General features: G+C 37.0%; 1 protein-coding gene across 1 annotated transcript in view; it reads right to left on the reverse strand.

Annotated features, from left to right (window-relative positions):
• The window catches only part of HECW1 (HECT, C2 and WW domain containing E3 ubiquitin protein ligase 1), a 2,794,797-nt gene that overhangs the window by 803,120 nt on the left and 1,973,944 nt on the right, over window positions 1-17,733 (reverse strand). Inside the window, exon 16 of the mRNA XM_044065592.1 lies at window positions 13,420-13,554. Within this exon, the coding sequence (XP_043921527.1) occupies window positions 13,420-13,554 (135 nt within the window). The remainder of the gene's footprint in view (window positions 1-13,419; window positions 13,555-17,733) is intronic.

Consider the following 17,733-nt stretch of genomic DNA (forward strand, 5'->3'; position numbering starts at 1 on the left):
GCATATTGACCTGTCATTGTGTAGACATATACCACTCACATTCTTGATGACGTATGTACATACAGATGTAAAAAGATATGTCACACTTTCGGTAGCCCTCTTCTTTTCATTTCCTTAAACCACCATGTTCTGTACACATTAATGTATGTATGTGTAACTCCTGATTTGCATCAGATGGTATGGCATACTTGATGTCATGCACTAAGGATTATGTGTAACATCTGTATTCACATTTACATATGCCTTTTCTCTATATTAGTAGCAATTAGGTTTTGTGCATGTGTGAATGGTAATGTCATTAACATGGTAGTTTGCCTCACATTTTATGGTACTATGAACACTGTACAGCCACATCTTGATATGCATGCCTATTATGTCCCACTAGACTATACTTATGTTAATGCTATATCATACTTTATTTGTTTCACATTCCATACCATCTTATAGTGTGTGCCTCTAACATGACACAATGTCTCTAAACATTATAAGTGTGTCAATTACAGCTGTAATAATGCTGCTGTGTTCTACAGAGCACTGTTTTTTTAGGTTGTAGTAAGTCTAGAATGCATGATCCTATTTCACCAGTACAACTGCTTTGACATTTGGGTACTGAGCCGCTCATTGGCTCTGATTTGGACATTACTTAGTGCATCATAGTTTCATAAGTGTATAATAGGCTAATGACCAATAGGGCCCTTATAAGCCTAGCCGTGCAAAGCAAATGTGATACAGTGCCTTGAGCTCCTGCAACTTTTCTCACAATCCCCTGAGAACCAGCTGTTCAGATCTAGTTTGCTACTAGTGTGAACTGTTCTCAATCACTGCACATTACAGCTAATTGCTCTTCTTTCATAATACTTGGGATTATTATTCTAAGTATTTGGTCTTTTTCTTCAGTGTTAGCTTTTATTTATTAATAATATCGAAAGTTTACAATTATTATTGTTGTTGTTGTTTTGTGGTGAGTTACTAATTTAGTCCCTCAGCTTCTTGATGCTTAAGAACTGCCTAGTGCATTTGCCTTGTTTATCTTAGAGTAGATTAGTCTGTTCTTCTCTTGTGTGTGCTTTTTAACAGTAGTAGTTAGACATAAGCTGTCAACTCTGGATGCATGCATGTGATCTGTGCACTGTTTAGGTCCTGAACACCTTAAGATAGATTGTTCTATTTGTAAAGGATTTTGTTCCCACTCTCAGTCTGATTGGCAGATTAAACTGATTATCAAGGGCCTTCCTCTAGCTGAACTTATAGACAAATTAGAGAAGGAAAAAGAAAAAGATAAGGAGTCCAAGAAGTGTAGGGCTAAAGAACAGAGTTTACTATCTTCCCCTAAGGTAGCCAAGAGAAATACTTCTCCTCCATCAGTACTAAGGCATATTTCTGCTGTCACAGAGACTTTAGTCATCGAGGACAAATTGCCTACTAAGTCTTCTAATACATTAGACAGCAGTGCTCTTCCAAAAAGGAATTGTCACACTTCTTGATTTCCAGACCTCCTTCTACTTTCTTTCTTAAATTTTTCAGGTCCATCAGAAGTACATCTGAAGCTGACTGGAAATAGATGATGTGGGCTTATCTGAAGACACAGATGGAAAAAGTCATCATCCTATCATCCTCTGTCATTAGGGTGGGTCAGGATGGCCCTTCTCACATATTTTAGCTCCTTCCCTGGTACCATTTTCTACATCAGTGGTCTTGAAGCTGGCTGAACACTTGGAGCTTGTCATTTTAGTATTATCAGTCTTCCATACATCAGCATCAACAGCTTCACATCCAACTCATGCAACATTGACCCCTTCATTGTCAAGGGCAGCTCAGTTGTGAATTCTCAGTGAGGACTCCTCGGCATCATCTGTGACAACAACTCACTTGGAGCCATTATTCGTGTCAGGGTCTTTGATGTTTGAGCTAGAGATTCTTGTGTTGAAGATGACTTCTTTGGCACCACACACATTTACTTCAGCAGGGGATGAATCAGTTCAGAGGATGGCTATCTCAATGCAGACAGACTCTGGATCTGCCTTTGAGGCTATGGAGAGGGTAAGAGCCACCACTCCCCCTGGGCTTTTGAGAAGACTCCCTTTTGTGTCGGCTCCACCCTGAGATGCTCAACCACCATGTCTTCATCCAATTCATCAAGGCTCCCAGAGACAGAACAGAGAAGTATCCTTAATAGAATCAAACTTCCATGCACTCTGGCAAGTCATAGCCAGAGATCCCTAGGAAGAGAATGAGTAAAGGTAAACAGGAAGGCTCCACTTTTCAATCCATTATCGACAATAATTTGGATGAAAGACAGGACTACCCCGACTCTCCTCTGGAAGACATCACATTTGGCATGGTCCTAGAATTGATGAAACAATAGGGTGCCTGGCCATCAGATACACATCCTCAGAATGAAGACGTGTGGCTCATAGCTTACAGCTCTGGCACATCTACCTCTTGGTTGATCCCTCCTGTGGATCATCTAATAGATGTGGCCACCAGGTGTGCATGGCAGGAACATGACACAATGGAAGCCATTCCACAGCAACCCAACAAGTCTTACTTCCTCTTAAAGATAGGTAGTTTTAGTCTAAAGCTCTTTTGGTCGATTCATTGATCTTTGCAGCTGCCATCAACAAGGAGCTCACAGATGAGCCCACTGCTGTCCATACCCCAGATATGGAGCATAGGGCTATTAACAAGTATGGAAAGTAAGCTTCCACCTATGGTACCTTTGTGCTGAGAGCATTAAACTACTTGACACATAAACAGATTCCAAAGGGACCCAGCTGAACAATATTTGGATATTTTGGGTCAGCACACAACTCAGGAGTCTAAACATCAGCTGATCACCCTTAGGACCATATCACCAACCTCAATAAATCTGTAACACTATACAGCTCATGGAGCAGCCAGGCATAGGTATAGCTCTTTAAATCCATGTCTGTCTCTATCTATTTTATTTCACAAACATCTTTAAAGTTTCCTTAGCAATTGCCCCATATGATGGATCCTCAGTCTTTGGTTCGTCAGTTAAAAAATGTTGACAAGATGCATGCAGGAAGGGAAAACACTGCCTTCTGTGGGAATAAAACTTGAGAACCTTCAGAGATCACTCAACAGGAATCAGAAAAGTTCCAAATCCCTGTGGTTTCATAAATCCCACCAACAACCCAATGGCTCCCCCTCTGATAGGGCAGCAGCAGCAGTAGAGGCGCTCCTTTAATGGTTAAAGTGGTCCACAAAATCAGCCATACAGAGAATCCTTCTCATGAAAGCCAAATCAGCCCTGTGAGGGCTTGCCTGGCTGTCCATCTCTGGAGACAGTCGAGGGATGCTTATCTCAGCACCTATATGCATGATTAGCCATCACGTGGGACAACTAGGTAGAAGACATCATATTCAGAGGGTATACAATACCATTTTCCCAAAGATCACAATTTCAGAAGTAGCCATTACCAAATGTATTACCCCATCAGTTAAACATGACTCTCCATGAGTTCTCATCCCTCATTCAAAATCTCAGTAGCCAAAACTTATATGTAAAAAAGACCCTTTCAAAATGGTAACAATGTCAGCAATTGTGTCATGTCTAAAGGCCAATGACCAGATGTGTTCCGAAGTTCTGCAGGATCCTACCTCTAGATAAAAATCACAAAAATGTCCAAGATGCTTCTGCACTTTCAGATCACAACCTATCACGACTATCTCAGAGCTCTGCTCTTTGGTCTCAGAAAAGACCCCAGAGTGTTCATCAGGTGGTCACAGCTCACTTGTGACTACATGGGATGTGACTGTTCCCATAATTAGACACGTGACTCTTAGCTGCATCAACCATAGAACCTGCCAATATAGGCAAATCTATAAACTATCAAAATGCCATCTGGACACATCTTCATGTCAAGTGTCTCTGATTCCAGAAAAGCAATTCTCCCTGCAATGTTCAATTCATATCCTGTACCAGCTTCAGAATCCCTCAGCACTGATCCTATCCATACATTAAACTCAACTGACAGATTACTGTTCAGCCAACATTTGCTTAACTTGGTCATGCAGGAATCATTTAATGTGGTGGCTGACAAACCAGTTCATTCAAAGACTGTTTGTATTACTGACCTTGTCAGCAACAGTAACCGAGAATGCCTTTTCTCTCTCTCTTTCTCTCTATGGTGGGGGAGGGGTATTTTGAGGGGAGGATAGTGCAAGGACTTTGGAATTGGTCAGAGGTCACTCTTCAGATCAATGTTCTGGAGATGACAGTTGTCTTTCTAGCAATGCAAACATTTCAGGATCTCTTACCTTCAGGAGTGATAACTATCATACCTCTCAACCTCTTAGAGAAAAAAATCTGGACAAAGCTTAAAATGATGGGGAGGACAAATACAGACAGATTTTAAATATTGCCCTTACAAACTTAGAAAGTTGATAGAATAATAGGTTTTGCATTAGCATGAATTTTCTGAAGGATGTGGAGTCTTAAACTCAAATGTATGTCATTATTTAATGACTTCAATCCTCAGCTATTTGCCAGAAAGGGACAGATTTATGATAACTATACAAACAGATACTATCTCAGTAATATGGTATGTCAGCAAACAGGGAGGAACCAATCTTATCCCTTTTGCAGAGAGCCCAAGAGAGTATGGCAATGGGCATTGAATTCCGGCCATCTTCTAGATGCAATGCACATTTTGGGGAAGTCCATCTGGCTAACCCCAGGGTCAGCAGGTCCATCCTAATGCTTCATGAGTGGTAGCTGAATCCATTAGTTGCTCAAAAGATTATCAGTCACTGGGGTCAGTCTTGCTGTGATTGGTTTGCATCTCCCTCTAGAGGGACAGTCACCCAGAGATCCTCCAGCCTGTTAGTGGCCCTTAGCCTCCTCTATACATTTCATCCTCTTCCCTTCATAACCAAGTAATTCAGAAGGCACTCACTAGCAAATCTCAGATAATACTAATTGCTCCTTACTGGCTAGACAGCTTTGGTTTTCCCTCTCTTTAGGCCTCACCTGACAAAGCCCCCTGGGCTTCTATATCTGCAACTGGATCTTCGTTCTCTCCTTTCTGGGTAGCCTCACCTGGACCTTCACAACCTCAGTTTACCACATGATTTAGCCAGTTCCCATAATGGCCAGGCATACTGGTTCACATTTTGCCAGTCTCTCAGAAAAAGTCAACTCAATAGATTTATAAAAATAAATGAAGATTTTTTCTGTTTAGGCTGTCAGTCAGGATCTGATCCATATTCTGTCTCTACTGCAGAGGTCATATAATTTTTGTCTTCTCTATTTGAAACATGGTCCAGCTACTCTACTGTCAAAGTGCAGTTTGCTGATATTTTTAACTACCACCCTTTAATCTAGAGCAATATCTTAGTCTCTCATAGGTTCAAGGGTTCATAGGTAAGTAGTTGTCTAGCTGCCTTTGAGGGCCATTTTTAGCATAGCAAATTTCCCTTTTTGTGTTTGAATTAACCTATCCCATTTGGACTGGCCTTAGCCATCTCATGGTCAATAATTATATAGTACCCTTAAAGAGAACAGCTGTAATCATACCATAGATAATTTGAGGTAACACATGCATGGGATAAAGCATTTAGGAGCTCATAATCTGTGTGAGGTCTTTCTCAAAAGAGTATTCCTTCTTTGTCCTTCCATTAAGGATCCTACTCTTCCTTGAGATTTGAATTTACTTTGGAAGCCTTAATAAAGCCTCCTTTTGAACCAGGTTCTGTAGATGTGAATTACTTATCTTGAAAAACATTTTTTATGGTATCCATAACATCAACAAGAATTTCAGCACTACATACCTTGTGTATTACTGTGCTATATTTGATATTTTATAAGGAGAGAGTTATGTTGTGAACTACTCCTTCTTTTATACCCAAGGTGCAAAAACAGCATTAACCAGTCTATTAAGCTCACTGTTTGTTTTCAAATTATTCTAATAAATGAGAGTATCTTATACACACCCTACACGTCCACAGACAACTCAGATTCTGTTTACAATGAACCAAACCATTCAGAAAGGACACTCAACTATTTGTCTCCTTCACCCATAAGAGAATGGGTTCCAAAGTTTCTAAACAAACACTGCCCAGGTGGCTATCTGACTGCATCTTCTTTGTTTATTCAGCTAACAACAGAAACCTAATATCTAAGACTAAGGCCCAGTCCACAAGGTCTATGACAAATCTGACTGCTGTTTTCAGACATGCCTTTATAGACGACATTTGCACAGCAGCCACTTGGTCTTTGCTAAACACCTCTTTGAAACATTATAAGCTGGACACCACTTCCAGAATCAGAGCTTCCTTTAGAGCTTCATTTCTTAGGGGTATCCTATCATGGTCCCACTCAACATTGCAGGCAGAATGAGATTCTGTCCCAACTATCAGATCAGGTGGACTGATGAAATAGGAAATGGAAGTTATGTACTTAGTATAATGCTGGATTCTTTTAACCCAAGTCTGTCCAATATGACATCCTTCCTTCCATCCCGCCCTACTAAACTGTTACATTTTATGTCCGCTTCTCTAATTCTATTGCTGTTTTCCCAGTACATGTTATCACTAGGCAGCAGACTCGGGTCTATATTACCATATTGCACACTTAGAAGAGAGAATGACAGATAATCAACCCCATATAAGCGAAAGCTTACAACGTTGAAACTTCAGAACAGCGATTATTTTCCAATGGAAAACAATCGCTGTTCCTAAAAAAAAAACAGTAAAACATTACTTAACATGGGGAGCTTTGCCCCCACACCCCCTGACGTGGGGGGCTGTGCTCCCCACACCCCCTACTTAAATATACCAACTCCGAGATCGCACTACAGTGATGAAAAGGCAAAGTAGCGAAAGAGGCCAAACAAATTCTTTCCCAGGGAAAAAATTCGCTGAAATGCCGCTTCGCTATTTTGCTTTTCCACGCTTTACTGTTCGAAAAAGACGCATTCGACAATCTGCGTCTGCGACGGCATAATAGGGAACCGCAAACTCAATGGTTGATTCTCAGGGGATTGTGAAAAAGGAGCTCAAGGCATTAGAGCACTAAATAATGACTGGATCGGGTATCGCACAGACTTAGAAGAAAAGGATCAAGTGTAATGTTAAGTGCATGACTTCTGTTTTTTATCATAATATTTTACAGATTTATCATAAATATGTCACATTCTGTATAGTCACTTGCAACACCAAACTGCAGCACCAACTGTAGACAAACTGGAATACCACCAAAAGAAACAACAACCAGTGAAAATAACGTTTTATTTTCTTCTTCTGTTCTCTAGCGCCTCGGCTCACCAAAAGCCTTCAAGGAGTAACAGTTAACATCCATTCACAGTATATATACACAAATATCAACTCATTATACAATTAAATAATTAATTAAACAATCAATTATGAATCCAATTATCCATTTAAAAAAACAATACATTAAATTACACTTTTCCAACAACATTCAGTATTTAACCCTTTAGGGGTTAACGTTTGATATTTTAAAATAAAAGTCAACTCTTTCCTTAAAAGTTCATTTCTTATTCTACCTTCACTAGCTTCATTTCTAAGAACCTGTTCCAAAATAGTTACCCTTAAGCTATCACATTCGGAATTATGATGTTTTACAAAATGTTGCGCCAAGGGACTTTCCATTTTATTATTTTTAATGTCCCTTAAATGTTCCATGATTCTAATTTTGAACATTCTCTTAGTTTGACCCACATAAAATTTTTTGCAACCACATTGAATAATGTAAATAACTTGTTCTGTTCTACAACTAAAAAAGCCATTAGGTTTAAAAGTCATTCCATTAATATAAGGAAAGACATTTTCTACATAAGCGCAAATTTTACATTTTCCACATGGTGTTGTTCCTTTACTCATAATTTGTCCATATATTCTCTGCATAGGCTTCATAAATTTAGTGTGTATTATTATATCCTTAATGTTTCTCCCTCTCTTATAGGCAAACTTTAATTTATTTTTCATCAACTCATCCAATTCTCTAAAGGTCTGTAGGAACTTCCAAAAATGTAGGATACATCTCTTGATGTCTTCACTACATATATTAAATGTAGAGTCCATAAAAATTTTATCTAGGTCTTCTTTATTATTCATATCTATTACCTTATTTTGTTTTTTCCAATATTGGGTTCCCTGTTGTATCTTTTATTAAATATTTTATTTCTACTTAAATTTATTAGTTGACTGTCATATTGCCTTTTTATACACATTTCTGTTGTATTCTTTATCTCCTTTAAAAAATCTTTTTCATTATTACAAATACGAGATATTCTTAAAAACTCACTATATGGTAAAGCTTCTAACGTATGCTTTGGATGACAACTGGTGCCCATCAAAAATTGGTTTAAACAATCAAACTTTCTATGTATACTAGTAACTATAAGTTTGCCTATAATTCCTTGTAAATTAATATCCAGGAAGGAAACATTTTCACCACACTGTATACCATCAAACTTGATGTTGAACCTATTAATTTGTATATCCTTAACAAATTTATCACTTTCCATTTTACCTCCCTTACACAAAAAAATCAAATCATCAATAAATCTGAAATAATATATCACATGTTTCTTCACAAACAAGTGTGTGTAAATATATTCAGATTCCACCAATCCCATAAAAATATTTGCATACATGGGTGCAAATGCTGCACCCATGGCTGTTCCTTGAATTTGGTGAAAAACTCTGTCACCAAAGTAAAAATAATTATTTTCTAAACAGAATTTCACCAAATCAGTAATATAATGTGTTAGTGGTGAATCTCCCATCTGTTTATACAAAGCCTCTATTCCAAATGCATTTCTAATATTGGTATAGAGACATTTAACATCCAAAGTCAACCAGTACATGTCTTCACACCAAATTACATTCTTGATTCTATTTAAAAAATCAAACAAATCTTGTATGTAAGATGGAAGTTTTTTTTGCTTCTTTTAGTAACAGATGATGTAATATCACCCCTAAATTATGCAAAAAATAATTTCTAGCCGAAACAATCGGTCTACCAGGAGGGTTGATCATGTCTTTGTGTATTTTCGGTAAACATTAAAAATAAGCTGGGCTGCATTCTGTTATCTGCAACGTATTTTCAACATCCATATCTGACCAGTAACCCAATCTTAAGCCTCTAAATATTAAATGTAAATAATTTTCCTTTGCTACTGATATAGCTTCTATGAGAACTCCACGGAATACTCAGGTAAAGTTAAAACTTTGCTTTTGAAATTGAGGAATTTAATGGACAAAGAAATGTTAACATATTACAATTACACAATATATAGACTCATCCTCTAGTATGTCCATACACATTTTAAAGTATTGTGTGTGATGCATAACTACAATTTTGTTGCCTTTATCTGAGGGCTTTACTATTAACTCATTCTGTTTAGAAAAATTCATTAATTCCATCCATTCTTTTTTTGACAAGTTGAAATTCACATTTGCTTTATTTATACTATCTATTATTCCATCAACTTCAAAACCAACCATAGTATAAAAATTCTTAATCCCTTCATGTATAAATGGTGGCATAAATTTAGTGTTAGTTTTAATTGTCGATGTATCTATAGTGCAGTAAGCATTCAACTCACTAACACAAGACAAATATGAATCATTCATTGAGTCACTACTGACTTCTAACACATCTCTGTTCAAACTATGACAATCATTTAATATATTGCTAGAATTTGAACTTCCATCAGCAATACAGTTAAAATAATACAACAGATGTAATTTACGAATAAACTTAAAAAGTTCTATTTTACATTCATATTTTTTTGGCACAATTGTAGGTACAAATTTAAGTCCATGATTCAAGACAGTATAAATTTCATCACTAATAAAACATCCAGATAAATTAATAACTGTATTAACAAAGTAACAAAAGTCAGAATTAATACCATTTAGTCCTTTTGTTTTCGCGCCATGGTCGATATGGCCCTCCCCTCTGTGCTTCCTGTTCCGTATAGGTTCTTTTCTGTTGCTTTTGCCTCCCCAAAGGTCTTTGGGGGCAAAAATGTTCAGAAAAGAAACAGTCATCCACTGGTGATGGCAACGGTGGAAAGTCACTATCCATATCATTGTCACTCTGTGCTCTATATACATGCTTCACCTTATCTTTAGTTGTACTAACAGTTCTAACTTGCTGGTTAACGCTGTCATTAAGATAACCTCTTTTTGAGCGTGACTGCTGATTGGATCCACCAAAAAAGGCTATACCATTTTCAAAGTCCCGCAAGTCTCTTTGTATTTTATACATTTTTTGTTCCATAACTTTGTTTTCATGTATTGTAATTTTCTCTTGAATCTCAGTTAAACAAGATTCAAATTTAGGCCTATCTAAGCAAGTCATTAAATTGGTACACACCACTGAAATTTCTTTCTTAATATTAGAGAGTTTAAGAATGTCACGTTCTATCAGAATTTTTAACCATTCAATAGAACAATAATGTGCTGCTTTTTCCCATCTTGATTGAAAGGCTTTATCAGTCGCACACGTAACTATGAATGGTTCTGATGGAAATTTCACTGCTCTTAAGCCTCTAGGTACAATGTTAAGATGTACGTACCTCTGCAGGCTTGTGTAATTGTAATATGTTAACATTTCTTTGTCCATTAAATTCCTCAATTTCAAAAGCAAACCTGAGTATTCCGTGGAGCGCTTTCCAACATGTGCAAAAGGGTTACTACCCCGTTTACTTCTAGCTTCAGCCAAAAAACGCTCCCATACTGGAATACCTGGATTAATGTCCACATTGCTATCTGCACGATCAGAGCCATGCTCCATATTGATGTTAATGAAGCCATCAAGGGTACGTTGGGAGGTATCTGTGTTTTCCTCCCTAAAAATTCTGGGAATATTTGCACCTGGATCACTGGCCATAGAGACAAAGGTAAATCACTTGCAACACCAAACTGCAGAACCAACTGTAGACAACCTGGAATACCACCAAAAGAAACAACAACCAGTGAAAATAACGTTTTATTTTCTTCTTCTGTTCTCTAGCACCTCGGCTCACCAAAAGCCTTCAAGGAGTAACAGTTAACATCCATTCACAGTATATATACACAAATATCAACTCAATATCAACTCATTATACAATTAAATAATTAATTAAACAATCAATTATGAATCCAATTATCCATTTAAAAAAAACAATACATTAAATTACACTTTTCCAACAACATTCAGTATTTAACCCTTTAGGGGTTAACGTTTGATATTTTAAAATAAAAGTCAACTCTTTCCTTAAAAGTTTCCTTAAAAGGAACCGCAAACTCAATGGTTGATTCTCAGGGGATTGTGAAAAAGGAGCTCAAGGCATTAGAGCACTAAATAATGACTGGATCGGGTATCGCACAGACTTAGAAGAAAAGGATCAAGTGTAATGTTAAGTACATGACTTCTGTTTTTTATCATAATATTTTACAGATTTATCATAAATATGTCACATTCTGTATAGTGTCTGCATGTGCATATGATGCATATAACTGTTGGCACATATTCTTATAGATCTATTTATATCTATTTTATATATATATATATATATATATATATATATATATATATATATATATATTTGCTATTTTGTAATCAGGTGGGCAGGTCCAAAGACACTTTTCAGCTATGACCACAGCACAAAGAGTTTATCTTTACTTGATAAATACTTCATGTCTACATTCATACAAATATATGATAACCATAAACATTACTTAAGTAAGAAATATTATCAGTGAGGTAAATCATTACATACATTAAAAACAAGAAAGAAAAGAATAAAGCTGTTAACATTTTTCATATTGCTAAAACATTAATATGCATACAAGAATTTCAATTATTTATAAAAAATATAGACAGCATTTCAATGGTAACCACAGCAGCGGCAATAAGGGACCAGGTAAACTGTGTACATTTACAGTCACCTCATTGTGAAGGTGTTCAGATAAAGATAACTTGATCCTTAGGAGTGAGTCTTGGCACTTTACTTCAGTTGTGAGTTTGTTCCATAAAACTGTGTTCAGTCTGGTGAAGCCATGTTCTCTAAAGACTGTTTTAAAGGGGGTCCAGCTTAGGGTGATAATGTCTCATTAACTGCACTTACAGAGAATATTTGTTGTCTGAAAAGAAGTTTCTTTTCAAAGGCAGGCAGTAGCATTCTTTTAAAGCTTTATATAGAAGGTTACATATAAGGTTGGTTGACCTTTCTCTTACTAGGATCCATTTAAGGCTCTTTAGAAGACCTAAATAAACAGTCAAACTATCCACTTGTGTTGTGCTGATGAGGTCAATAAAAAGAAACAAAAACATGCATGTCCACAATTAGAGGGGTTGGGCATTATTGGCCTGAATGTAACCATAAAGACTTAAGTCAAGGAAATTCAGAAGCTATGAAGCTGAAACACTTGATGTCCGTAAGGGGTCATTTGAATATATATCCCATGGACCGCCATTACAGGATATTTAAGGTATCACGCAATGAAATCTGTAGCTGGGCTGGGTTTTTCTTGCAGTTTTTACTAATTGGATGGTTGTGTGACCTTATTACCCTGTTCGACTCTGTATGGTGGTGCATTTTACATATTTTAGAGGAAATTGGATGCTGGAAGTATTCTTCCTCCCTAATGTATTCACGCACACAACTTATACTTACCTCTTTTACAACAATCTATTTTCATTTCCACAAGTTGTGATTCTCCACCCTTTTACACTAAAGGTAAACTGAATGTCAAATTTTCTCTAGTATCTCAGACTCACATGACAAGTTGCAACAAATCATTGCAATCCACTGCTGTATCATCCTGTCTATACCAGAAAGAGTTCCATAAGGAACAATTACAGACCATGTTTGCTTAACTTATAGACTTCCATACAGTATTACGTTGCTTATTCTGAACCACCAGTCCAGTTCTGCTTTTATCAAGAATGTCCTGCTGTAGGGAAATGATTATGCATAATATTCAGTTGTTCAAACTACACTTACATTGTATAACCACCTGGTAGACATGTGGCTGGCAGCCTGGTTATGACATCAGCAGATTGCAGTAACAATGCATAGACAGATAAGATTCAAAAGAACCAGAAGACCAGTGCTTCATTCTCCACTCTCCCATTCACAATGAATGTAAGCAATATTTTAGTCCCATAATATCTGTTTGCCCCTGGAAATTAGTTCTGACTTGATGTGCCTTTCTCCATTAATGAATACCAATTAAAATCAATCAGCATTTTATTATTATAAAGATAGGAGTTGCTATTGTACTGCACAGAAAAAGTTACAAAAGTTTCCATTAAAGTAACTCCTTCAATCATTTGTAATGTTTTAAATCTTAATGGCAGTTTCAGCTGTTCTCCATAGTGTATATTTGTGTTATTCCTGATTTTGAAGAAATCGTGCAGAGTCTTTAACTTACCTCTCCAGCACTGTAGCTACGGAGTCGCTGAAGATGTTGTCTGTGTGTCAAATGGTTTGGAAGGCGGCCATTCTGAAGGGGAATTCGTGGATCTATAAAGGTTGTAGCCCGGCTATTGTGGTCAACAAAAAAGGACTGCAATAAAACAGAAACAATAGTTGGAGAAAGTTTTGTGGTAATCAATAGGACAGATCCTGCTGCAGAAGTTGTTTCTAATTTTTTACAAGTTGCTATATCACTTTTCCCATATATTGTGCTGATATTGTACTTTGTCATGTAACCAGTAAATGATCTCTCTTTCATAGTATTCTTGCCTCTGTCTTTCACATTCACAAGAGACTGCATCGGGCTTTGGCAGCCATCTTCATACTTAACAGTACCAGCTATGTTATTCTCATGTCCATTTCCTAGCCATGAACACGCACACAAAATGATGCCCGCGCTATAACATGATTTGTATGCTTTGCTCAATGATATACTTTACAATGTTTGCTGTATAAACAGTGCTACCTCTTTTTCACTATCTTTCTTTCTCTCCAACAGGAGAGCTGCTGCCCTACAGGAACACTGTTCTGCCATGTAGCTGGGACACCCTGGAGAACCCCTCTATCTGACTCAGGTCAGTAGTGTAAAATGAGACATGTCATCCTATGTCTCAGTATCAGTAGCCCTAGAATGGACATTCACTACAGAGTTAGGTGTCCTCAGACTGTTATTGTTATTTATGTTGAATGTCTGTTCTTTGTCACTGACTTTGAACACAAAGACAAACAGATGACTATGGCAGTCTAGTGAAGAGGGCTAAGGCTGTGAATATGTTGGGTAACCAGACATTGGTCCTGGGCTACCTGGGAAAGAGGCACTTGAACCTAATGGCCTTTGTTGGTTAATAATTCATTAAATAAATGCAATTTCAGACTGAAACCTTTCAGCTTTTTTTAAACAAACTTATTTACTGCAAAATTCTGGAAACTTAGAAACAATGGTAATTACAGTTTTCAAATAACAATGACAGTGATACATAAGAACATTACAGAACAAGCAGCAACATGCAAATAATAAATAAAATCAAAATAAAGAAAATACTGCAACTATTTATATATTCAGTGAGAGTGAACTTACTGAGAGAATGTGGTACATTAAGCAATTTAAAAGAATAATTCACCTAATAAGGCATTAAACTGTTAACCATTTGCCTCAAATTTCTTGGTACCTTTTGGCTGGAATAAAGAGAAGAATCATCTGTCATGGAACAGTCTTACACAGACAAAACTAATAATAATGTACTCTACAAAACATGATTCACAACAATAAATTATACCTGTGTCAGCCGCTTGTATCCCATACACTTCCCAATACAATACAGCTACATTGCTAATATTCAAGCAACTCACTGTTAAATATTTCTCATTCTAGTGTACTATTCCTGAAGCTTGTCTATGGAAAGCATTTATTATAAAACCTCTTTCTAGTGGTGTCTGTAAATTAACTCAAGCTCATGTAATCTTCCATTATGTCTAGCGTGCGTATCCAGCTGTAGCTCATCTGGTAATTCTCTTGTTTTCCATTATCTGGTAATTGCATTTTGGCCACATAACATCCACAGATGGGTCTACTTTAGATGATCAAAATACCACTTACCCAACTTTCTAAATGCTGAGCCGAAAGCGCCGAAAGTTCACATAAACAAACACTTGCACCACCATCGAAAAACTCCAGGTAAGTACACACTAGACCACCATGGCGAAGTTTGCCCCTTTTCCCACTGTAGTGCGATCTCAGAGTTAGCATATTTAATTAGGGGGGTGTGGGGGAAGAAGGCCCCCCCCACATGGGTGGATTTAATGTGGTCCAGTTTTTGTATTTTGTTGTGGGGTGGGCATGTGGTTACTTACCTGGACTTTTCCATCTGTGATGCAAGTGTTTGTTTAAGTGAACTTTTGGCACTTTCATCTCAGCGTTTAGAAAGTCAGGTAAGTGGTATTTCGATCATCTAAAGTAGACCCCTACAGATACAATGAGCTGCTTGGATAAGCTGCTTGCATGTCTAGTCCATCCACCATCAGCTGCAGCTAAGTAGGTGGAGGTGTTGAGTTTTTCCTAATCATATCAGCCAATTGGTTAATGATAGTTATAGACCTATAGGTTGTATAAAAAGATTTATAAAGTCTTGGAAATCAGAAATGATGACGTCATTGTTTGTTAGTTACATTAGACTCAGATTTGAGTATGGAATAACAATATGGAAATCTTACAAGAAAACAAGCATGAGTAAACTGGAAAGAGTACAGCGGAAATATACCAAGGGCATCCATGGATGCAAAAATTTAAGTAATTGTAAAAGACGAAAATATCTGAACTTGTTTAGTTTCTTGTACAAATATCTAAGAGGAGACCTTATTCAGGCATATAGGGCATTTAGAGGTAACTACCTCGGGGAATGTTTAGGGTTATCAAAAGTACTAGAGAATCATCAGACAACCTATGTAGAAGATTCTATAGGAATGAGAAGTGCACTAATTGGTTCTCTGACAGAGTAGCTAATGCATGGAACAGACTGCCAAATTACATTAAAGCAAGTACTAGTTTAGATATTTTAAGAACACCTTGGACAACTGTTTTGGTATATACTGGCAGGCTAGAAGGGCATTATTGCCTGTGCCTGAAATATTTGTATGTATGTATGTCTGTAAAGGGCAAATATCTACTACAGCCTAGAAACTGTACCCGAAAGTATCAAATCTCAGAACTTTCAAGTGCCCCTACTCCCCATGCAACAGAATAACACTCACTGGGACATTTGGAATGCGCTGAAGTTTACTTGTTGTGCAAAAGTACTTGTGTAAGCACTTCTAACCAAAAATTTGAAAATGACTCAACATAGATACATGTCTATGGAAGAGATAAATATACTTTCACTGTTCAGGCATGACCTTCCAAGTCAATTTCTTGGATCACTTGCCTTTAGTGTATTGCACAGTTTCTTTTTAGAGAAGGTAAACTGCTTCTATAGCCTGCTTGACAACCTTCTCATTTAGAGCAGAAGCATAACTGGTTCATCCAGTGCCCTGGGTCAGTACTATGATACAGCGCTCCACCCCATCAACTCTTCAAAAAAAAAAATCCCACTTCACTGTAATATGCTGATAAAAGTGATTGGCTTATTACAGTTAGATCTATCCCCCCAGCGCACCCAGAAAAGATGATTCTTCTACTGGCATACCAGCCGGGTAGCCAGATGCATGACATGCCCCCCACCCCAGCCATTCAAGTTATGTTTCTATGCCCTGCTCACAACCCTATTTCAACTTATTTTATAATAATAATAATAATAATAATAATAATAATAATAATAATGTCTTCTTTTAAACTGTAACAAACTGTTTGCTACAAATGTAGTAAACAGATGTCAGAGTTTATACCCTAACTGTGCTGAGGGCTATGGACCTCATGCTTTAATTAAAAAAATGCAGAAGTCCTACTATTCTTAAAAGGAAGATAATTTTGTAGTTTTCCCATAAATATAACAGAAAATATTTTAAGTAAAACATATTAATAAAATATAAAACACAAACATCTAACATTCTAGAACATGGGGTATTCATTTTTATAATATACTGAAAATTAGAATTTCATAGTATTAAGAGGTGGCTGTCCTTTTGTGAAGAATTATCTCACTTTGGTAGTCTGAAAAGGTGGAAACCCTAACTTGCAGCCTGTATGGTCTCCTGTTCGTACCCCCAACTCAATGTTTAGAAATGCTGAAATGATCATGTGATACTTTTTAGTAAAGTTCTGCAACTTGGTATTGATCTCATACTGTAAACCCTGTAGTACAATGCAGATATTTTGTGAAATATATAATGTAAAATAAAAATAGACATAAAAAGATAATGCAGACCAAATAAGATTTTTAAAACTTTTTGACATAAGGTAAACATAATCGAAATGTGTGTTATTAATGTTTTGAAGAAGTACACCATATTCAAATGCAAATACAATAATCTGAAAATTGAAAAAGATATAGCAGGTGAAGAGTTAAAGTATAACAACGTTATTGAAGTATGGCAACGTTACTGCCAGTGGTGACTCAAGTATGGGAAAAAGCCTAAGTCAGCAGCGATCACTCAGGCTGACTGATTAAAGTGGCGACTCATGTTCATTTTAACCCATTGAAAGCACATGATATAAAACTATCAACATGACTTCTTGGAGAGGTCAGGGATCAAACAGAAGGAGTACTGTGACAACCAATGCCATACTGCATGTGTGTACTGGGAGGATATGTGGTCGCATGTCCTGCATTTTGGCTGT

This window comes from Protopterus annectens, chromosome 3.part0, assembly GCF_019279795.1.
Source record: "Protopterus annectens isolate FY-2018-M chromosome 3.part0, PAN1.0, whole genome shotgun sequence".
NCBI classification, from domain to species: Eukaryota; Metazoa; Chordata; order Ceratodontiformes; family Protopteridae; genus Protopterus; species Protopterus annectens.